Source organism: the organism of the source record quoted next, unplaced genomic scaffold (genome assembly GCF_019419815.1).
Source record: "Pyrus x bretschneideri cultivar Hongxiangsu unplaced genomic scaffold, Pyrus_bretschneideri_v1 Contig24, whole genome shotgun sequence".
In the NCBI taxonomy this organism is placed as follows: domain Eukaryota; kingdom Viridiplantae; phylum Streptophyta; class Magnoliopsida; order Rosales; family Rosaceae; genus Pyrus; species Pyrus x bretschneideri.
Genome location: NW_025999546.1, coordinates 3581242 through 3605468, shown reverse-complemented (window position 1 = coordinate 3605468; position 24227 = coordinate 3581242). Strand labels below are relative to the sequence as shown.

The following is a 24227-nucleotide window of genomic DNA, read 5'->3' as shown; positions in this document are numbered from 1 at the left end:
AACAATGTCGGGCTTGGATTTGACTTAGACTCCTCTGTCTGGATTATGCAGTTATGTAAGAAAGGGCGTCGTGCTATAATGATTTGTTACAGCTCATCATGCTGCATTATTCTCTGCTTGTTTCTTTTGCATAGCAGAAGTGGTGTGCAACCTTTTGTATTTGAATGGTCCTTCAGAGCATCACTTTTCAGCAACTCATCCATGCTTGGCAGCTTTAATGCAAAGAGCCAACACATATCAATTATTCTGTGATGTCGGTGACTTGAGACCCAGCTCCAACAATAGTTGAAGCTAACCACTTGAGAGCAATGCAAGGAAAGCAATTAGGCAAAGGTTTCGAGCAATCAGTTCTAGATCGGACATTTGATTTCAGGTTCTGACTGATTGCTTTCTTTCTCCTTGTCTTGCAGGTAAGAGCAAAAGCAAAGGAAAAAACAAGGGAAAAACATGATATGAGATACCTTTGCTTTCGACCCTGATAATATGAGATACATTTTCTTTTGAAGAAGTAGCGGATGAATCAGAACATGTATTGGTTGCGCTTGTCTCCACATGCTTCAATGTATCAATTTCATTTGCCTTATCTATTCTTCAGGCATCTGGTATCTTCTTTGGAAATATATCAATAATTGAAGATGAGTACTTGAGAGCAGTGCTAGGTAAGCAATCAGGGAAGGGGTTCCAGGTAGTCGGTTTGAAATCAGAAGGTTAATTCCAAGTGCCGGTTAATTGCTCTAGTTTTCCTTGTCCTTCAGAGAAAACAAGAACAAAGAAAAGGACAAGGAGAAGGCATGCTATGAGATACTCTTGCTTTCAACCGAGATGATATGAGATACATTTGCTTTTGAAGACTTAGTTGAAGAGGTGTTTTCAGGGAAAAAGAAAATTGAGTATATTGAGAGGTTTGGTTGCAGATGCATTCTTGGCAAGGAAAAAGAGTCAATCATTTTGGATGTGTGCCTTGCTATGGAAGATGAATGTCGACATATATAGGGACTTCCCAATAACAAGTAGTGGTGCGGATGTGGCTTTGTTACCTACGCTTGTCGGCAACAGCGTTGTAGTGAAGGAATATTTGTGAAAAACATGTTCATTTAAGCAACATCAATAGCATGCAATTAACAATTAAAGGCGGAATCATGCTTGTATGCACTTAAAACAAAACATTTACCCATGAAATTCAAAGCCTAGTAGATTGGTGAACCAAGACTCAACTCAAAACAAAGTGAGTTGAGAAGTCAATACCTTTGTAGATTCCTCTTTGCATAAGCAAAGGCTAATCACCCAAAGAGAGGGCCTTCATTCCTTGCATCTTAGATCCATGGATTTGGATGGATGAAAAGGTTTCTCCAAGTTCCCAAAATTGAGAACCTCTAAGTCTCCACACCAAGGTATATTGAAGAAGAAATGAGTGACCTAAAGGAAGTAAGATTGCTAGCTATTCCCCTCTAGATTGGCCAAAATTTTTGAGAGAAATGAGAGCTTGTGTTCTCATCCTTTCCCCAAAAATAACCCTTAGTAAATTTTAGGCTATAAAGTCCTTTATATAGTCCCTTCAAAATAAGTGACCTAATGGACCAAAAGCCCTATTCTTTTACACATGGCTAGCCTATAGGTTTATTGGGCTTTCAAGCCCTTTGTTTTATTCAAGTTGTCATACAACTTGAGTTAATGGGCTTGACATTCAAATCCCATTGGGCCTTAAGGTCCAAAACTATCCCGAGGTCTTCAACGAACTTATTCGTTTGATTAATAATCATATTAATTAATCATTCCCATAAATAATTAAACCATTTAATTATTCTTACTCATCTCCGTTGAATCTTCAAACTCTACCTTACACGGTGTACGATCCATTAGGTTCCTTTTAGCGAGGCAGTGGGCGATTCAAACTCTTTCAAATCGATTGTGAATTGAAACTTACTTTCAATTCTCCCGTTAGTGATAATACACTTTTAGGGCTTCCACAAACCATGAGTGACACCTAGCAGCATATCATGGTTACCCAAGCTAATCAGAAGAGGTGGAGAACCTATTCAGTTTAGGATTACAAATGCAATACGGTCTTTCTCTAATACAATACTCTTGACCACATTGTTTGGTTTGATAGTTTATTCATGTCTACTATCCAATGTGAATCTTGTACTTATATGATTACCTTGAATGTGATCTGGAACGCATTCCAACATCTCATTCATACTCTGGCCAGAGATTCTAAATCATATCATAGAGTATTCTCCCTCAAACAGTTTGAAGGTTAGAGATCCCTTGTTGCGCATTCACTTGCCTCCATGGCTAAGTGGCTTAACCCCAACGATGCCGTGGACACCCTGATAGAGTGACGTTGACATAATCAAAGATTAAGGACCTAACCACAAGACAACTGTGATGCCTCAGGTCAAAAGACTAATTTGCATTATCCCAACCATGAGTTCTCATGTGACATGAATATGAGAACTCTTCGTTGATCGTGTTCAGTGAACTCATTCTCTATTGAGCACCTACGTACTTGTCTTGATGTCATACACACCAATGACTCGAGACTAGTCACTCTCCCTGAGAGAAGACATAGCACGTACTGATCTTAACGGACTGTCAATGCCCAATTGACAATCCTATGATCAGGAACGTTTAGGATGTGTCAACGAAAGAATGGTCTCATGAATCTAACTTCTTTAGATCGCATTCTTCCAATCACATATTCCTTGGACTTATCGTTTAAGCATATAACATTTATATTAGACGGCTCAAACAATAATCTTTGCCCTTTACATTTAAACTACATTAGTTTGAAATGAACTACATTAGTTTGAAATGTCCGTAAAGTATCATCATATGATTGGTTTTAGGGCACATTTCCAACATGTAGTTGGAATAGTAAATTTCACGCGTTTTCAACTTTGTCAGAGATCTTTGATAAAGTTGCACGTGCTATCCAAAAAGCTGAGATTGCATCTGATAAGTGTTAACGGACTTTATGCAGGAAAACCTGACTTTTGAAATTCGAAGAGTGGTGTCTCTTCGATTTTTGAACGGGTGGTTGTGTTGCCTCTCCTTTTATAGAGGTGTCAATTGTATTCAAAATGCACACTTTGAAGATTGCCCGCCTATGAAAATTGTTTTTGCTGTATTTCTAAGATTTTACTCTATCCAACCTTTTTCTTTTATCATTTCTAAAAATGGCCTACCCATCTAATATTTGTTTAGATTTGAGTCTTAGGAGCGACACAGGTGCGCCGCATTAGGGTAATAGATGGCGTCCATCCTTTTTATCTTCTAATGGCTTTCTTACAGTTGAAGACTCTGTGATGAGGGATGCAACAACGGCTACGGTAATAGCTAGGAACCTCCTTACTCTTGGAGATAATAGGCTGCTTTCAAGACGGTCTGACGAGTTGGCTGTCCAAGACTCCCTGGCTCTCAGTGTTCAGTGTGCGGGCTCCGTGTCCAATATGGGCCAACGCTTACTTGCTCAAAATCGCCAAGTTGAATCATTGACGGCTGAGGTGGCAACTCTTAGACAACAAATCAAATGGCTCAAGCACGAGAATAGAGAGTTGCATGTGATTGCAATTAATTATTCAACGAGCATGAAGAGAAAGCTTAATCAACTGCAAAACTTCGAAGGCCGGATTTAAAGTAACCATCAGAGGTTTGTGGCTGTATTCCAGAGGCACTTTTTGCCCTCGTCATCTGGAGTTCGACCAAGTATTAAGGCGTCGAATAATCTATCGTCAGTGCCTCCCTCTTTTAGGGTTCCGTCGAGTACTAAAGTTTCACATAAGTGACATTTGTGAAGGCTCCCGCACTTTTTTTTTTTTTTTTGGGTACATATTTGTAATTTATCGGAGATATCAATAAACATGCTTTATTTCATCAGTGTATTGTGCTAAGTACAAACAAAGCATATATCTTACCAGGATGTGTTCCCTTTATTTTATTTATTTATTTTTTTTTTTTCAAATCATACTTTCAAAATGGTGTTGTGCATCATCTCATCACCCTTGCCTGATGCACCATCCTTCTTATACTTTCTACTTGTCAATTATTCTATCACCACCACCCCTTTTCATTTTCCCTTTAGACTTGCTAATAGTATCATGCACCATTCCACAACCTTTATAAAAAAAATAAAAATTTGTCATGGTGCCGTCCACCAAGATTTCACCATTTTTTTTAATATATTTTTGTTTAACATGGTGCCTAAGGCACCACTTACCCTCATTTTTTTTTTAGATTAATACGTACATAATATATGTATATATATAGGGGATTGAATGAAAGTTTTCAGAAAAGGATAAAGACGGACGGAGAGCTGGAGTCGAGTTTGGAGCCGGGAGCTTGTTGCTTGCTGTAATGCGTCACTTTTTACCGTGTGGTGTTGTGCAAAAGACTGCAGCAGGGCTTCGTTGTGTAGTGCCTTTTGGTCATAGTTTTCCCTCAGTGATGTGCTACCGTGTGATGCTGTGCAAAAGATTGCAGCGGGATTTTGATGTGTAGTGCCTTTTGGTCATAGTTTTCCTTCGGTAGTGTTGTTGTTGTGTTTTGCCATCGTTCGTTGTTGCATAAGGGCTACTTTATGAGGGTTGTTGCACTATTATTGCAGTATGCCTGCGAAGATAAGGACACACCACTGCCTAAGGATGAGCCGCTTTGACGACAAGTTGTGATGTTATTGTGAAGACAAGCTGTGATGCTGCTGTGACAACAAGTTTTGACGTTGCTCTGCGTGTGCTTTGTTCAAACTCCACATTTTTTTATGGATGTGTGGCAGAGGTTGCTGCTGAGCTGCAGTTGCGTCGCGGGGGAAGATGAGAGCAGACGAGAGCAGATCTACCATTTCCTCTGAAGGCTTTTCAAATCTACCATTTCCTCTGAAGCTTTGCAAATCTACCTAATCCTAGCACCTTGAACCCTGATCCCAAACCATTTCCTTTGAAGGCTTTGTGGTGCTCAAACCGAGAGGAGATGAGAACAGGTTGAGGTGAGAAGAGAGGCGAGGTGGCGTGCGCGGCTGGTGGTGTAGGCCAACTTGCTCCGAGTGTGCGCACCATGTGCAGCAGATGGGGTATAATAGAGTAAGGCAAAGAGCAAAGCTCAAGGATGGCTTTGACACCAGGATCAAGGAAGTCGAGATCGGTGAGAACTCCAGTGCAGATGGTGTCCTACAGGTCGACGGTGAGGCGGAGGAGGCGACGATCTCTTCAACAACGGACTCGGCGATGACAGAGATGTCACGGCCGGCGGTGGATTGCTAGAGGGCTTGGAGTGCTTCTGATTTAGTTGTTGTTGTTGCTGCCATGGGTTGGTAAAGCTGACGAGATCCCACCAGTTTTGTTATGTTAGCTGCGCAGAGGAAGAAGTGGCACAAGGTTACCAGCACTAGAAACATTTACAAAACTGCTGCTTTTCCGCCTGAACACGAACAACAAGACAGCGAAGGGGAATAATTTTTTTTTTTCACAAGGCAGCCACCATCCTTTACCTCCATAGCCGTCTTCAATGAGCTCCAGGGTAAAGTCTTTCCTAAACCAATAGAGCAATGGAGGAGCCATATCAGCAATCATGTTGTGGGCTTGGGCAAGCTTATTTAAAGATGCGTACCCTCCCATGTAATCTCAAACTTAGGAACCAAGTTGTGGCTTGGGCAAGCTTCTTTGGGAGTGGTGGATCTCCATACATTGTTCACCAAGGCCGCAATCAGTGGAGGAGCTTTGCAATGTTGGGGCTTGGTGTTGGTGGGTGTCGAAACATTTACCTGGTCCTTCACTTCCATGGTGGTGGAGAGGTTGTTGGGCATGGATGTGAGGAAGAAGGAGGAAGCCATTGGGCTCACGGTTTTGGGCTTTATCCTCAACAATCCAGCCCACCATCGTTATTATTGTTATTATTTATAATACTTTATAACATATGTATTTATTTTTTAATAATACATTATAACATCTGTATTTATATTTTTTTTTCCTTTGTAATGAAATTAACTTGCATTAGTCAAATCTTCAATAAAACCTTTTTTTTTTTTTTTTGATGTGACTGAACTCGAAATTGAATGTTCGAGCTGCCTACGTACCCTTCCAAAGAAAAGATCAAGTCATAACGTAGTTCAAATGAGCGATGGATTACTTTTGATGGTTTTAATGGTGATTTTGATGATGATTTTGCCATACACAATTTATGCACTTGTGGGCTGTTTTAGGGGTAGTAGCGCTTTAAGAACCTGTCATTAATGGGGCCGATCTTCAAGCCGTCTTCCCATGATTAAGTAAGTGCCGTTGGTGTAGACTTCTTGTATTACATAAGGTCTATCGCACTTTGATGTGAACTTGCTTTTTGTCTTCTGAGTTATGAGGATAGGCCTATGCAATGCAAGGACGAGATCTCTTACTTGAAAAGAACAAGGGCGAACTTTCCTGTTGAAAACCTTGGAGAGTCATGCTTGATAACACTCCAAGTGTTGCTGAGTTTCGAGCCTTTTCTCATCCAGCACTTCCAGCTCTTGAAGACGCAACTTTGCATTCTCTTCATCAGTCAAGCCTTCTTGTATAGCCATCCTTAGTGATGGGATTTGACTTTCGAGCAGTAGAACAGCTTCCGCACCCTATACGAGAGAATAAGGCATAGCTTGGGTAAGAGTCCTATGTGTCGTCCTATATGCCCAAAGTGCTTCGCTTATTCTTTCGTGCCAATCTTTCTTTGTTTGGCCAATCACCTTCTTCAGGAGGTTGCATAATGTTTTGTTAAATGCTTCTGCAAGACCGTTGGCCGGAGCATGATACATAGAAAACTTGTGCTGTTTGAACTTGTATTTCTCACAGAGCTCGTCCACGAGTCGGTTGGAGAACTATTTACCATTGTCAGTGATGATGTAGCGAGGCACACCGTATCGGTGGACGATATGTTCCTTGATGAAACAGACGACAGTTTCCTTCTTGACTTCCCTTAGAGGTATGGCTTTAGTCCACTTGGATAAGTAATACATTCCAACTAAGATGTAAGCTTCTTCTACAGATGACTTTGGTGCAATCGCCCCTACAACATCCAATCCCCATGCATTGAACGACCATGAAGCAACTGTGGGGTATAATGGTTCAAGCGGTTAATGTATGAAGTTGGTATAGAATTGGAAGGCTTGGCACATTTTGGCATGCTCCAGACAATCCTTCACCATGCTTGGCCAGTAGTAACCCATTCTTTTGAGTTGGAAATGTAGCTTTGGTCTAGACTGATGCGCACCACGTACGCCTGAGTGTGCTCATTCCATGGCTTGATTGTCTTCTTTCTCACCTAGGCATCTCAGAAGTACTCCTTCAAAAAAAGCATCAGTAGAGTGTTCCCTTGTAGTAGAGAAAGTGAAGTGCTCATCGACATATTTCGGAGCAATATCTAGGATCATCTGGAAGCTTTCCATGCTCCAAGTAGTCGATCAGGGGCTGTCTCCACTCTTCAGCGTCGACTGGAAATACTGAGATGACAACCCTAGAAATGGTTGAAAAACTGCATTAGGTATCTGTGCCATTGGAACAAAAGACATTGTAGATCCTAAAACATTTCCAAATCCTGAACTGGATGACAATGGTAAGGTTTTTGAGCCAAAAGGATCTCCTTGATCATAACCAGAACCATGAGTATACATAGCAGTCATTAGTGAACTTGGGGTGAGTTACTTCTTCCAATGTGGCTTCTTCAGCCTTAAGTTGAGACCGAAGTTCCTTAATAAAGACAAGACTTTCTTTACCTCGAATGACTGCCTTAATTGTATTATAATCAAAAGGAATGCCCATCAATGCCATAATCACAATGTCTTCATTTGAAATGAGTACACCAGTAGCAGCTAATTGATCCCTAGAGTCTTTAATCCTCTGTAAGTACTTGTCAATAGACTCAGACCCTTTTTTGATATTCTGTAAATCAATCTTGAGCTAAACAATACTAGTTATGATGATATTAGCAAACCTTGCATGCGAATTAGTCCACATCTCCTTAGAACTTTGACAACCAATCATACATGAGAGTGCAGAAGTAGACAAAATGGCGGATATTAAGGTCATCAAAGCCTTATCATGAATTTTCCAAATCTTGTAGTCATCAGACATAGAACGAGTATTATCAACAATTTAAGTTTCAGAATCTGAATTCTTATACTTAGTAGGGTAAGGAATTGTACCATAAACAAATCCAATTATACCATTTCCCTCCAGAAGTAGATCCATTTGAAAATTCCAAGTAACATAATTAGAATCATCCAGTTTAACAGTGACAGTGTTACCAACACTTGGAATTAATGAAGATATTGGTGATTGTGTAAGTGCAAGTTGATTAGAGGTCACCGTGGTTCACAACACGACAAGCAGTGTATAAACTTGCAAATGAAGAAATTGCAATTGAAGTAACAAATCAACAATTAAGCAGTGATTTCAACAATCAATAACTACTATTGTAGAGTACTAGCTCAAGACAACAACAATCTAGATTATAACAAGAAATCCCTAAATGTTAGGGTTTCATGAGTCAATTTTCAAAATTTTCACAAATCTGAGAACAGCAACTTCATAATGCATAAGCGAATTAGAGAGGTAAACAATTAAGCAACCGTACAACAATGATGAGAATATATCAACAAGAAACCTCTAGAAATTGCCAGAAAACCTCCAAGATCCAGAGAGGTAGAAAACAACGGAGACGACGATAGGACCACCGACTTCAATACACCGAAGACAACAATGAACACTGTAGTAGCAACGACAAAGATGAGCAGAAGCAATAGGATCATCAACCGGAGGCATTGGCCAAGTCTAGCGATGATACCATGATAACTTGTTTGTAATCTTGTAGAGTAAGCTAAGTAAAGATATTCTAGAGAGAGAAATTTAGAGAGAGCGAGAGAGAGAGAGAGAGAGAGAGTTTGTTTCAACTGTATTTCTATTTCCTTTCTCATTGTGTTAATTACAACAACAAACCTTGTATTTATACCTTACAACCTCAACTATGTACCTTAATACATAACCATTGATCCGATGACACTTGTCATGATCTTAGACACATATCAACTCTATCAGGTGTCAGATTACAATCCTCCCCTTCTTTTGCAAAGAAGATAATGGTGATGCTGTTTCACAAAAGTCATGTTCTTAAAAAAATCTAATGATCAAATAATACTAAATTGCATTTGTGCCTTCAAGAGACAATTTTTGCATTTACAGCATGGTGTTTGAGTATGATATGTGATGCGTAAAATATCATTTAGTGTGCATCTCAGCCAAGGCCAATACTTTATACTGTCGAATTTAACTACCAAATGGAAATAGAGAGCCTAAGCTCCTCACATCATCATCCTATTTCCTAAATTATCATTTTTGAGATACACCACCTCATAGATCAATGTTGATACGATGGAAAAAGGTTAAGGAAAAAAATTCAAATAGATTGCTCTCACCATCTATTCTTTTAACCCTCTCTATCGTGTTGAAACTTCTGCCCTTTCACTTTTGTAAGGTTCCCCAAGCAGCTTCTACTTTCTTCTATTTGAATCCTCTATAGCAGTAAGAAAATACTTGTATGACATGAATGATTTTGTATCCAACGATATGTAGCACAGACAAACAAAAACAAAAAAAACAAAAAAAAAAAGAACAAAATTATTGTGAAGAGTGTGTGTGTACGAAGAAAAGTGGGGTGAATGGTGAAAATGTAAGGTTTGTGTTGAGAGTATAGAGTGTGAGGGTGTTTATGAAAAAGTATGTAGGGTGTAATGTATTAAGATAAATTTTAATTAAAAAAGTAAATGTGGAGTTTATTAAGAATGTTAGATGTATTCAGTAATATATAAGGTGTTAATATAATAAGTCTAATTTAACGGACAATTTCCAAGTAGTAGGTGGTCAATAATTCACTGGACCCCACACGCTAATCGTAGTCTTGAATTTTTCGATAATTTAAGTAATAATTTCCTAGTAGTTGGTTGGTGTGAGAGCGACAGAGTGTGGGTTTGGTGACTTTCGGTCGGCTTCCTACCATGACATTAGTATATGAGACCTGGAATTATCGTCCTTGTGAGTGTGTATGCCTGAAACAGTTAATCATATCAGGTGTTTCCGTGAACTAAAAAACTCAGTTCGTAATTATATACTCAATTTATAATGTCTTTTAAATAACTACTCGACCACCGAGCTCAAAGTTTATAGTTAATTTTTTTGTTCCTTTGAATGATAATAGTATGGTTATTGTTGGCCATAAGTGCCAGCAGAAAGAGACCATCACCAAAGTCTGAATATATGTTTAATATTTATTATTGCCTGTGTGGAAATCGTCTATTATTGACCAAGTCCATAGCCAACTTGAAGTTTCTCTCCTTTTCCACTAAATCAAAAGATAAAAAACATGGAAGAAAAAAAAAAAGGTGTGCTTTTCCACTAAATCAAAAGATAAAAAACATGAAAGAAAAAAAAAAAGGTGTGCTATCCACACACCTTATTTTACTTCTCACACACTCTTGATAATTTTTGTTCGTTAATATTTTTCAATTCATCCGATCCGATGACTGAAAATTAAAAAATGTGTGAGAAGTAAAATGGGGTGTGTGGATATCACACCCCAAAAAAAAATAATAATGCTCGAGACACGACATAAAGTTTTCCAAAATAGAAGCTACTATATACATAACAAGGACCTCCCATCAATAGGTCAAGTAAAGCTGGCCTCGCCCTTCTGTAATGATCCATGTGGTCGACCATATAGGTTTGTTGTGTTTATCATATTTTTGTGACAGATTTGTATTGATGACGTTTTGTAGGGTAGATCATTGCTTGTGGTGCCGTATAAGGGTTTACTATTGTTTGTTTGTGCAAATTTACTCCATCTCAATTTCTTGGTCATTGAAGCTAATATACCCGATCAACTACTCTGTAATTGTTTGTGAAGTTCAATAAAATACCATTATCGTTTCTTGTAAAAAAATTTAAAAAAAAAAGGAAAAAAAAAAAAGTGATTTGCGTATTTGAATTTTGATAATAATGGATCATCTAATTTAACCGATTAATTTTTGGTTTATTGTTGTTCTCTTCCCAAAATTTGAAAAGATTCTAAGTTTGAATTTGTTGGAGGTCGGCTAGAGTTCATATAATTAAACTCCAAATAAAAACGATGCTCAATGGTAACGAAGAAAAAGTTGTATGATTGAACTAATTATAGAAACAAGAAGACTATATCCGACCGTTAAGATAATAATTACATTACATAAATGTATGTTTTGTAGTCAGTCCTCAAAATAAATAAATAGTGCTAACTGTATTATTATTGGTCACCAAAGACCATACCATATTACCAACGTTGGCTTAGTAGTGAGGAAGGCAAGTAGCGTAGATCGATGTAGACAATAGACAGGGCACCAAAGACCAAACTATACTAATATGTATGTAAATATACTAGGTATCTTTTACATATCTTTCCCTATTCTAATTGTGTATATATGAACTTCTTGTTGACTTTGTCTTCCAAGTGATATCTCAACGTGAAATTGGCTAAATATCAAAGTGGGAATTTATTGTTTGTGTAAATCAAATAGCTTGTAGACAGTGGTGGATTCAGAATTCGAACTTTGGGAATTCACAATGTTAAGTATCAGTTTTTAAATAGAAACAAAATTTTAAAAAGAAAAATGGGATCAAAATTGACTTTCAAGGGGCATGGTTATAAATTCTTAATACATATGTAGCAAGAACTAGGGGTAGGTTCAAAATAACTGAAAACTAAAAAAAAAGGGGGACCAAACATCTAACCGAAACTGAAAAACTGAAAACTAAACCAAAACCGGAAAAAAAAAGAACCAAAAAAAGGAAAAACCAAACCAAACTGAATCCCCTTACACCTTATGGATGTATGCCCATAATGATTCTTTTGTCAAATTTTGTTGCCAAGTTTGAAACTAAGCCTAGGGCGTTTTCAAGGAGCATACTTGGTTCAATTAGGGTGGATATTCCATTGGTTATATATGAAAGTTTTGAGAGGCTTTGGAACTTAAAAGCGCTTCTATATTGGTTTGGTTTTTGAATGGATATGGTGATCATTTTTCTTTGCAAATGGATATGGTGATCATTTTTCTTTGCAATTGAGGTTGTTGATAGAATATGATTGGTTTATATGATCTTGTATATGTACAGCCTTCCCACTTTTCCCAGTTTCCTATTATTAGTCTACTAATGCAAAGTCTATTTTCTAAATTTCATATTAAAAAAAGATCAATTTCTATAAAATAAAATAAAAACAGAACCCGTAGCAAAACCGAACCGAACAAAATCAAACTGAAAACAAAAAAAAAAAACAAAAAAACAAAAAAACAAAAAAAAAAGAAAAAACCAAAAGAAAATCGAGCAGATCCAAACCGAAGCTTTTATTCGATATCAGTTTTGGCAATAAATCGAACCACCCCCAGCAAGAACTGCACCCTCTAAATGACCTAATGAGAATGAGCCCAAAAGGAAACCCAGCCCATAATAATCATGCCTAACAACCCATTAGAAATGTAATAGGCCCAATAGCCTAGAATTTAGCCAGTCCTCTCCACCTTGCAATAGCTCTTAATTTTGATAAACGAATAATGTTACATTTATTATCTATTTATATCATATCTCGAATAGATGTAGAACCCACCAACACATGTAGGTCCCTTCTTAGCAAGAGAATTGATACGAAGGATGATATAAATAGATAGTAAGAATAACATTTTTGTTGATAAACAGCAAAGCAAGTATGAAAGCCTTATACTATTGCAATGTTGACTGACCGTTTAAGAGTGGTTAAGTGGACTTTAATATACTAATTCTGAATTTGAAAAGACGATTTTATCTTTTATCTAATCCGATTTACCGGTAATTAATTAAAGAGTGAAAACTATAAGTATTAATATACTAAATTAGTCATAGGAATTAGATCAGCAGATGTTCTTAATCACTTAAATTACAAGTCAGTTGATGCACGCTATAGTATTTATCTATTAAAATTAGGGGTGTGTGGAATTAGGGATGTGCTATCCACACACCTCATTTTACTTCCCACACACCTCTTGTTAATTTCTGTCCGTTGATCTTCTTCAATTCATTCGATCCAACGACCGAAAATTAAAAGGATGTGTGAAAAGTAAAATAGGATGTGTGTGGATATCACACCCCTACCCACACACCTCTAAAATTAACTTCAACTTATGCTGCTGGGGCATATTAAAACGACTGAAGCAACATTTATGCCACCTCACTTAAAGCTTCTTGTGGCTGTCACCGTAGCGCTAGCTTTCCAAAAATCAGATACATATTTTGTGCAATATTTGCAGAACACACTAGGAGATAATCCTCAATCTTTGTTACTTAAATGCGCATTGTTAAATTTATCGTAAGTACTGAGATTATTACTCTAATATTTGTACAAATTAAACACAAATGTCTTGTGGAAAGATAGAGAAATTTGCAAAGACACAACCTGATAAGACCTATATATATTTTTCTGCTCGTATCTTTTCCTTCCAATCTATAACTATGAATATATCATCATTCATACTTCGGCATAATTCTAGGTTGAACGTAAAATCCTTAAGCTTTTATCATCTTCTGGAACCTGATTAGGCTACAACCAAACGAGCCCATCTTTACCAACCAGTCTTTGTCTAAGCTGTATGTTCACGGGTCTCATCTGGGGTCTGCATTCGTTTCCTACTTAATCTTGCAGCAATCAAACATATGAGAAAGATGGCAGGCAAAAGGGACAGTTTGAGAGGATTATTAGCATGCCGAATGTAATAAAAGTATTGAACTATCGAGCAAACACACTGAGCGATACCTCCGAGTAACCCAAAAATTTCATTGGCAGAACCAAAAAGCATGTAACATCCCCTCTTCCTCCACACCACGTTATTTTTCCTGCCCTTGTAAATCAGCTCCCATATGCAAGTGAGTAGAGCTGCAATAGCCAAGAGCATTCCGAACAGGGCATACCTCGGCCTTCTTGGGGACGAAGCCTGATCAAAAGCAGCTGATAAAATCTCCATGGAAAGGCTAGTGACTAAAAAGATCCACTCTGCTGAATTTGCCTGCATAATAAATTAGTAATGAGTTCAATTAAAAGATCTACAAATAATTATGCAAACGAAAAGGCTAAACTGTATTTTTGTCCGTCACCGAATACCATGTTGTTAACTGATGAAATTGCACCCAAAATCAGATTTTCTCCGCATGGTTTGACGGAAACATCGCATGTTGGTTACATCAAAGGTTATAAACTGAAGAAAATTCTAAAACCGCTAGCAGAATGACTAACTGGTAGTTCCACTTGATCAACGCCTAAATTTGAAGGAAATGCGATTTTGGACTCGATTGTAATCGTTAATCAACAGCCGTATAGGTATTGTTTTGAGTGCTAAAGTAGAAACTGTAGTTACGAAAGTGAAAAATGGTTCAAATTGAAGGAACTAAAACTGTAGCATGTAGCATGTAGCAAAACAAAAGTGTTGGTTAACTATATATGTGATGAAGGCTTATGCAGTTGGAGTACCTCTGTCCTAGCAGAGCGGCGTTTTTGATGTGATTCTCTCCCCTTCTGCCTTAATTGTTGTAGTAAACAAATTGGGAGAATGCGAGCAACGGAGGGTAGCTCCCAAATGTTGGTATGTAATAAGTGATGCCATTCCTCAGAACCAGAAGTTGTGCCTCGTAAGAGACCCCCTAGTGCTCGTGCAATTAAAGGCAAACCATTGCACTTACGTATTGCAGTTTCCTTATCAGTTTCTCGAATCTTTGAATGTTCAGCGGTGTAACTGTCTCCCAAAGCATGTTTTAAAATCAACGACCAACAATCTTCATCAGACAGCGGCTCTAAATAGTGAGTAGGTACATTGCGCACGATTGAAGCAACCATTTCACTCCGCGTTGTTATCACAACCTTACTTCCCCCTGCCGCATAGAGAAAAGGAACTTGCAGGAGATTCCAATCATGATAGTTCTCGTTCCAGAGGTCGTCCAACACAAATAAGAATCTCTTTCCCCTCACTTCGTGTTTTAGCTGGACCTGAACAAAATTTAGATCGGTAATGTCACAAACAGTCGAAGTGATTGACTCGAGCAGGGTTTTAGTGACCCTAACAGCATCAAAATCTTCGGAAACGCAAACCCAAGCTTGAATATCAAAATGCTCTTTCACTCTTTGATCGTTGTATACGAGTTGAGCAAGTGTTGTCTTACCAATCCCGGCCATTCCCACTATGGTAATGACAGAAACATTATTCCTGCTTTCGGCATCAGAGATTAACAGTCTTATCAACTCTTCTTTATCACCATCTCTACCAACGACAGAAGATTCATCAACCAAACAAGTTGTTGGCATTTGTGAAACCTTCCGAGCGCCTTTTTGAAGACCAAGAACATCCTTTTCGTTTCCAAGGAATTTTAATCTATGATATAACTCCTTTATCTTATCATTCAAGCGTCGGTCAAAACGACTGAAAGGCACAGAGAGGAAGTTCCACACCTGAGTTACAACGGTCTGATCTTCTGCTGCCATCTTAAGCCGGAAAGCTTCAGCATCGACCTCATCCAGTAGGACCCCCGCATCATAGACCGCTTCTCTCAATTCATCAAGCCAGTTTCCGATGGAAGGGATCTCAAACTCCTTCTGGTGTGCGTCATCGAGCACTGCATCAAGGGTTAACAACGTCAGCTTGAATTTCTTCTTCAGGAGTGACTTGTCAAGCTTCTTTGGCCCAAAAATGTCCCTCATTTCGTGCGAATCAATCCGTTTGCAGAGCTGCTGGATGGAAGCAGAGAGAGAAGCCTCTCCGGCATCCAAAGCTGCAGCCATTTTTGGCAAACAAGTTGAGATTCTAGCGTCTTCGATTGGATTGACTTGGAGATATTGTTGTCCACACAGCACGGTTACCCGTCAACCGCTTCTACTTGGAAAGTTATTTTTTTTGGGCGTTGTACTAGTTTCTTTTGAATAAAAATTGTCTTCATGATAAATAATTATTAATGAGCGGCAGATACAGTATTCTAATCTCGTGAGATTCCAGTAGAAGATTCAAGCGTGCGCCGCGCGCAAAATTTGTAGTCAATATCTCTTAAACTGTGTCTGACTTGGGCATCAAAATGCCCTCTAACAAATGCCACGTTAGAATTAGTCAATTGATCTTTCAATATTTTTTTATTTTGGAATTTTTTTATCAGTTTTACATGATAGAAATTTGCATCCACAACTACAAATTTAAAGTGTAAGTACAATTTTGTAATCGTTTTTAATATAATAATATATTAAATGTAAAATGAGGTAACAAAATTAGTTTTGAACTTGCCAAAGACCTTTTTTCGAATATATTTATATTAATGATATTATTTTATTCGTTATGTTTGATTACTGTTTTAAAAATTTCGGTGTCAAGAGGTTGGTCACTGGGTTTAATTCATAAGCGTTTGAAATATTAAAAAGAACACATAGACCTACGCACCCGTCCAAGCAGTCATGTAGGTCGCATACTCTCACTCAGACAAAAAAGAGATAACTTTCATTTTATTTTTTATTTTTTTAATAAATTGTAAGAAATTTGTTGAATACTTGGATGAACACCCATTACATTCTAGTTCCTCATATTTTCAATATGTTGCGATATTTTCTAATTTATATGTCATTTTATTTTTTCATTTATGTATCCAACACAATTATGTGATACTTGTTTTCAATTAGTTCTAATATTTTATAATCTATATGTCATTCTATTTTTCAATTTATGTATTCAAACACAATTACGTATTTTTTAAGTATAAACATGCACTTATTAATACTATCTATGATAAATTTACTTAAATCCATGCTTAAACCCCGCTTAGCTACCTAAACCTTAGACTCCATCCGTTGTTCAATTAGCGTCTAACATTTTTTAGATACTTTCCCATATGGTAGAGAATTCCGACTTTATTACGGATTTGCCCCCCTCCTTTATGAGGAGGCTGCCGCTGGACTTCTCATCTTCTCGCGGGGTTAGGGATTTGGATCCTCGGAGAGGATCTCATGGTCGATTATCGTAGATCGTTAGATTTTTATCCAACGGTTATAAACAGAAATTAAAGTTATAATAATTGTAAAATAAAAATCCAGGATCCATAATAATTGGTTTGGAATCCTCGCCATTAGCTAGGAGAGGATCCAAATCCGTTTGGATAAACATCCGCCTTCGACAACAACTTTTGCAAATTCTCTTCCTTTCTTTCATCCCGATACAAATTCATCCTCCGCCTACTCAAATTTTCCTTCCCCTTTCAATTTCATAACATTCCCAAATTCTAATTCCAATCAATTGTCCAAAAACCCTAGATCCCCTAACCCCTCCTCCGCCTTCAACCAACCTCCGAATTAGGGTTTCTTCTCCCCGACCCAGGGGCACGCCCAGAGCTTGAACGATAGCCATGGACGATAGCTGTGCCGTGTGTGCCGATCCTCTCGAATGGGTCGCATACGGTGCCTGTGGACATCGCGAAGTCTGCTCCACCTGCGTCGTTCGTCTCCGCTTCATCTGCAACGATCGCCGATGCTGCATCTGCAAGACCGAGTCCGACGTCGTTTTTATCACCAAGGTACTGGATTTTCCTTTTCTCTTGAGTTAAAAGATTATTGCTTTTAGCTTAGGATTTTGTGCTGAAACTTCCAATCATAATTGTTTGTTTACGTCTCTTTGATTTGTGAATTTTCTTTGAGAAGGAATCTTTGATAAGCTTAGCAGCTGGAAAGATTTGCTCTTTTTTGTAAGAGATTGAATGTTATGTTTTTCTGGGCTGTTGTATTCGATTCGCTTGTTTGGGTTGAATTCTCATGGTAACTAGTGACTTATCATTGTGGTGCATATTGGGTTCTCTTGCCTTTCAATGTAATGAGCTTCTCGACTGCATTATAATGTTTTATTCTATGAGTTTTTCACGTAAGCTTAAGTGGCATGCATTCGCCCGTGACTGCTTTTTTTTTTGTTCAATTGTCCATGTATCTGTTTATTGTGAAAAGATTCTAGCTTTATATAATTCAGCAGATACATTATTCAGTGCCTGCTCCGTTGTAATTTATTATAACTTGGATCCGTTAGCGTTTTCACACTTTCTTGATTCCTTATGTGGTGTGCCTTTTTCTATCTTTTCAGGCTTTAGGAGATTATACAAGGATGGTTAATGATTTCTCAGTCTTGCCAAATGATGCAAGGGAGGGTCGTGTGGGATCGTATTGGTACCACGAGGACACTCAAGCATTTTTTGATGATGTGGACCACTACAAGATGATCAAGGCAATGTGCAAGCTTTCATGCAGCGAATGTGACAAGATGGATGAGCAATCAAACGATGGCCCCAAGCGTCGCGGGAGGATTCGGAATCTTGGTCATCTGAAGAATCATTTATACCACCAACATAGGTTGTGGATGTGCTCTTTATGTTTGGAAGGGAGGAAGGTAAAATCAATTATACTGAGACTTGATATTTATCATATATGTACATTTCAAGCAGCGCTTTCTCTCTATTATCTTCTTTGTCTTCTTAGGTACTATCAGTTTTATTTGATTTTTTATTCTATTTATCTATTAATGTTATGCAGGTGTTTATATGTGAACAAAAGCTATATACGAGAGCACAATTGAATCGGCATATAAATACAGGTGATTCTGAAGTGGATGGAAGTGAGAGTGAAAGAGGTGGCTTCATGGGACATCCTATGTGTGAATTTTGCAGAACCCCATTTTATGGGGATAATGAGCTGTACTCCCACATGACTACTGATCACTATACTTGTCATATATGCCAAAGGTACCGACCGTCTTTCACTTCAAGAGTGCTTTGTTTTTATTGTAATTTTAAAATGTTTAAGCTCATATGAGATTTTGTGCTGTTCAATGCAGGCAGAATCCTGGGCAATATGAATATTATAAGAATTATGATGACCTGGAGGTGAGTTATTAGTGTTGTATTTATTTTGTATTCTCTTTCTTCCTGTTGTCTTTTATGTGTTTTGAATGCTTTTTCATTGTATGTCACAGATGCACTTCCGCCAAGGTCATTTCCTATGTGAAGATGAGTCGTGCCTCAGCAAAAAGTTTGTTGTCTTCCAATCTGAGGCAGAAATGAAGGTGACTTTTATAAAATGCGAGAAATTTCTGTGTTCCTGCCCTTGTAGTATTTAATTCTTGACTTCCCTTTCTTTTTATTTTTCAGAGGCATAATACACTTGAACATGGAGGTCGCATGTCTCGTTCTAAGCGTAATGCTGCTCTGCAGGTAAGTGTACAATTTTTTTTTTGTTCTCTGCAATTTCCTTTGTGCATTGAGGCTGGGTTCTTCTCCTCTCATTTTTTTAGTAATTCAGCTTTATGCAATATAATTAATTTTCCTCGTAAATCTGTAACAGATACCAACCAGCTTCAGATATCAACGGAGTAGTGAACAAGATCATCGACGTGGAAGAGGCGGAAGAGGTGGAAGAGGTCGGACATTTCGTCCTGATTCTTCTGAAAATCAACTTTCTATGGCTATTCAAGCAAGTTTGGAGACTGCTCATGCTGATAGAACATACGATGACCCTTCATCCTCCAGTGTGCAAGTTTCTCCAGATATTGGGGATACAGGCGATATTGATCCAATCACTGATTCATTTGAATCATTAAGTACAGCAGACGCTGAAACATCTTCAAGGTACCGTCAAGCTGTGGGGCCTATTTCTAGGAATGGGCGTTTGGAAGAATCTTTCTTTCCTCCCCTCTCAACAGCACCTGGCAACAGTTCAAACCCCAAACAAGATTCAGATGGTTTGCCTAGCAACACCATGGCATCGCATCTCCGCCGGCAAAACCATAAGGTGGCTGTTAATAGCTCTGGAAAGGCTTGGCCAGCAGCCACGCGTGGGCCTGTGGCTGTTAGTAGTTCTGAACAGGATTGGCCAGCAGCAACGCGTGGGCCTGTAGTACAGCCTACTCATTCAGCTCAGGCTTGGCCTGCAACAAATGTTTCATCTGTGTCATCTCTTGTTTCTGGTCAGAACAATATGGGCTTTGGTAATGGACCCAGACCATCTAGTTATGCCTCTCAGGCTCAAGCTGAGACTAGACAGAATGCCTTTGGTAATGGTGCGAGACCATCGAGTTATGCAAGTTCTGCAGCTCATGTTGAGACTAGACAGGCAACAGTACCTGGATTATTATCATATGGTTCTTCGAGGGATTCAAGCAAGCCCAAGCCTGGTAGGATCAGCCACTCTACGTCAGCTCCTAATTTGGTTGAAAATGGATCTGTTCATCCTTCCAATTCTGATTTTCCTCCAGTTTCTGCAGTAAAAGTGCGGAAGTTGCCCTCAACTACCCAGCCTTTATTGAAAGTGGAGGATGTTCAAACTGCCAACAAGTCCTTGGTGGAAAAGATTCGAGCTGGTCTTGAATTTGATGAGGAAAAATACACTATTTTTAAAGATATATCTGGACAGTATCGTCAGGGTTTGGTTGACACGGGAATTTATCTAGATTTTGTGCGGCAGTTTGGCTTGCTTCATCTGGTCCTTGATTTAGCTAGACTCTGCCCTGATTCGCAGAAGCAGAAAGAGCTGATTGATGCCTACAATACCGGTACCCGCAACGGATGGTCTCAGGACAATGCTAAATTGAAAGATGGTAATAATTCTAAGAAAGGTAAGGGGAAGATATCAGAGGCTGAAAACAGTAATTCTAAGAACACGCTAGCAGATAGCATTATTAGTTCTGTACGGGAACTTCAATCAAACGACAGGCCTATGGAAGAAGCTGTGGAGGTGTTGACAAAGGACGGGTACCGTGGTGCCAAAGGAAAATCAAAGCAGTTTGCTAATGAGCACCAGGAGGAGTTAAATTCTCGCAGTCAACCTCTAGTACAACTGAGCGGCCAAAAGGATTCCCTGCCAGCTGCTAGTGGATCTAATCCGAATTTAGTGGATGGCGGTGGAGGGAGTAAGCAGCGGAAGAAAACTTCCAAATTTCATAGAGTCCGCTTGGGTGATGCTGCAGCACTTTTAGATCTTGGAAATTCTGATTCTCAGCCAGATGCCGGTGATGAAGGATTAAATGGAAGCAGTAACTCGGCTGGAGGATTGCCCGTCAAAGGTGTGTGGCGGAAAGGAACTCAGAAACTCTTTAGTTAGAAGAAGCACGATGATTTAGGTCATCAATTTTTTGTTGGTAAAAAGAGTTTGCTTTCTTCCCAAATTTTGCGACCATTTAGTTCTCAACTCTGCAACCGGGCTGGACCCTTCGGTTTATGCAACTGGGCAGTGGGTTTTGTGTGTGTGGCTTTTCTGGAAGGAACCTGCCTCTCCATGTTTATCGACATCGCGTAAGTGTTCGTATATACTCTTCGGAATGGGAATAGGTTTGTTCACATTTCTTGTCTTTCAGATTTCCATGGTTCTGGTATTATACGCAAACGTCCCAAAACTATAAACAGACTGAAAGTGGAATCGTGGAACTTTATGAAATTGTTTTCAAAACCTAGAAAATTAACAATTTTAACTTTTTTCTGCTTGAGATTTGTGCAACGGGTAGCGATTTTCACGCTTTCAATTTCTCCTCCTGCACTCGTCCCTCATTTGCTTGATTCAAAATGCTAGAAAAATATAGTGAAAATTATTTCTCTTGTTGTCTTTGAAGTGGCTGAAAATATACAACTGGTGCACTCAAGAATTTTCGTTTGTAAACTACCGAGTTGGAGTTGAGTTTGAGTTTGAGTTTGGCAATATAGAATCCCTTTCGATCTCCGTTCAAAATGGTAGGATTAAAAGGGAGAAGTTTGTTTTAATGTATAATCCCCTTTAAAAGAAAATTTTTCGCCTCCACCTTTAATGCGTCTTAAATTTTATGAGTTGTCCAATTCGTTTAAATCTGAAGCACCGAACGAGCTTGAATCCTAAGCACCAAACGAGCCCAAGCCTTCGATCGAGCCGGTAAAAAATGTCGAGTTTTATGGGAGTATAACCTCCGCTTCAACATGTAGAACCCGGACTGGACTCTGCATTCTTGCACAGGTAGTTCAACGGGATTCCCACCTAGACAAGGAAAGGAAGGGAACCCCTGCATTCCTTTACAAAATTTCACTCCAACGAGGGATCGGATTGGAGAATCTTGGAGTTTTTTACATGAAATTGTGAAAATCTGGGTTCTGCATAAAACAAGTCAAGCGATGCGGTGTTCAGCTGAATGTTAAAAACTCGCACGCACACTAGAACAAGCGATGACGAACAGTTGGGTTGCAGAAACTTGCAGCATCTAAGTGTAAAATTAATAGACTTAGCATGGTTTAGAGGTCCTCCAACATTTATACCTGCCATAGAACAAGAAAGAAATGTAAATCTGGTTACAATTACGAAAAGGCCGCATTTTGGAGTCCTTCAGAAGTTGGAGGCACAGAAAAGAAAGCTTCAAGCTTTTACCTTTATGTGTTGTCTCACAATTCTGTTCCATATCAAATCTTTAAAGCCTCCTTTTTCTCACAGCAATTCAATGGATGCCAACTGGCGTGCTTTTAGCTTTTCGTATCTAGGTGGGTTAGATCCTGGCAAAGTCTAGGCGTCTTTTCTTAATTTTTAAGCATCTAAGAATTAATCAAAGTGATGGTCAATTATCTAGCGCGTAAGCAGGAATTTTTAGAACAGTGCTCAAAATTTTTTCAACGGTGTTTGAAAGACTGATCCAAGACATTAAGAAAACTGATTCTAATAAGGTTCATCAAACCCTATTATTTTAGCCTCTTAGAATTAACTTAACTGGCGTCACTCTGGTCCTTAGGATTGGGATTGGCTAACTACTCACTAGATTCAAGATACGTTGAAATAAGAAAGAACACTCAGCTTCCGAATTTTATTAATGCATCTTTTGCTTTCAACTCAGAAAGAATTGGGAAGCTGACCTACGTTCCTACATGCAACATGCCTTGAATCTATTGCGTTATTCAATTCAAACCAATTCTAGGCATCAAATTACAGCCAAAAGGGACCAAATTGATATGAAAACTACATTAAGGAGATATAATGAAGAGTATAGCACTATTGCACGTATATTCGTTTCTCAGCTGTCAAAAGTTAAAAAATGAAAGCACCATTTTTGTATATCTGAATAATATCAACTAGCTCTCGGTCAAGTAGTACTTCTCTTCCAAGGTTGGAAGAGGTCCAAGTTTGAATCCCCCCTCCCTTATTAGCACTACAATTGCACCTACTTTAATTTCAAGATGACAGCGGCGTTGAAAGATCATATACAAACCACTTAAGTATTAGAAACAAGTTCAGAAGGGGTTACCACTCTCATAGTTATAGAGGAGCAACGTATAAACTCATTCCGGAGTACCATTCAAAGACTACGAAATACTAACGTAAGCTCATCATATGAGTCTCTCTTTGAAATCTTACTTCATAGGCTATAGTTAGCCATCTGCACCAGTTGAGTCGACAAATAAGTCAGTCTCAGCACGTTGTCTAGACATACAGTTGAAAAAAGGCCAAAAGCTCAGACGAAAAAAAATTAAAATAAAGAGAAAATGAAGATATCATAGTTAAAATGACACTTTATACCTTTGTGTAAAATTATCAGCCAACACTTAAAACGCTCTATTTACACTGTTTTAAGCTTAAATGTCAAAATAATCCAAGCCAGTATGGCATGTGGTTTAATTGTTGGGCTTAAATGTCTCCCGTTAACTAATCGAGAACATTCCATCCATTTGCTGTGTCGCCATATTCTTACTTTTTTGGCCCTAATTCAAAATTGATAGTACATCCAAGGAACTAAAAATGCAGTGACAACTAAAATGAAACTCTATCCATATTCAAGAACTCTAATAAAATTTGATATCTTAGGAACAAATCTCACGGTGTAGATATTACCGTATCTATTAAAAAAAAAAGTGAGTAAGGTTGGAGTTAGAATAACCTCCCTTAAGTTAACCTCATCTATCTGTTTGGATGAAAAATTAAGATTATAAGGAATTTCAAAATGTGAAATTTAAAATGAACTTACAAAGTTTCTTGTTTGGCTAACATAAAATAAAAATGAAATGTAGTGGTTGTGGTGACAACGGCAACAATAATGGTGGGTGACAGAGGCGTTGTTGATGATGAGTTGTGGAGGTAGTGATGTTAGTAGGGTTTTACTCGACCCTCAAATAATACAATTATGATAAGATAAGATCCTCTCGATTTAATCGGATTTTATT

General features: G+C 38.5%; 2 protein-coding genes across 3 annotated transcripts; one reads left to right on the top strand and one right to left on the bottom strand.

Moving 5' to 3' along the window:
* Positions 1–13331: 13331 nt before the first annotated feature.
* Positions 13332–15973, bottom strand: LOC103952098 (putative disease resistance RPP13-like protein 1). Of its 2 annotated transcripts, XM_048585995.1 has the most exons (3): positions 14536–15973; positions 13825–14074; positions 13332–13706 (listed from the first exon to the last, which is right to left on the bottom strand). In XM_048585995.1, the coding sequence occupies exons 1-3, from the start codon at positions 15835–15837 to the stop codon at positions 13702–13704; spliced, it is 1557 nt and encodes a 518-aa protein (XP_048441952.1). In that variant the 5' UTR covers positions 15838–15973; the 3' UTR covers positions 13332–13701. The 2 variants fall into 2 exon arrangements, with proteins under 2 accessions (XP_048441952.1, XP_048441951.1); XM_048585994.1 differs by having other exon boundaries at positions 13332–14074; positions 14536–15972.
* Positions 15974–17134: 1161 nt separating this feature from the next.
* LOC103952103 (E3 ubiquitin-protein ligase ZNF598) lies at positions 17135–21547 on the top strand. Its single transcript, XM_009363630.3, has 7 exons — positions 17135–17603; positions 18158–18460; positions 18604–18812; positions 18905–18953; positions 19043–19132; positions 19218–19280; positions 19411–21547. The coding sequence occupies exons 1-7, from the start codon at positions 17436–17438 to the stop codon at positions 21163–21165; spliced, it is 2637 nt and encodes an 878-aa protein (XP_009361905.2). The 5' UTR covers positions 17135–17435; the 3' UTR covers positions 21166–21547.
* Positions 21548–24227: the final 2680 nt, after the last annotated feature.

Excerpts from the sequence above, each read along its gene's own strand:
- LOC103952098 (XM_048585994.1), bottom strand. The coding sequence starts at position 15,837 with ATGGCTGCAGCTTTGGATGCCGGAGAGGCTTCTCTCTCTGCTTCCATC. Across the intron at positions 14,075-14,535 it reads GCCGCTCTGCTAGGACAGAG|GCAAATTCAGCAGAGTGGAT; the intron begins GTACTCCAACTG and ends TTTATTATGCAG.
- LOC103952103 (XM_009363630.3), top strand. The coding sequence starts at position 17,436 with ATGGACGATAGCTGTGCCGTGTGTGCCGATCCTCTCGAATGGGTCGCA. Across the intron at positions 18,813-18,904 it reads ACTTGTCATATATGCCAAAG|GCAGAATCCTGGGCAATATG; the intron begins GTACCGACCGTC and ends TGTTCAATGCAG. Across the intron at positions 19,281-19,410 it reads AGCGTAATGCTGCTCTGCAG|ATACCAACCAGCTTCAGATA; the intron begins GTAAGTGTACAA and ends AATCTGTAACAG.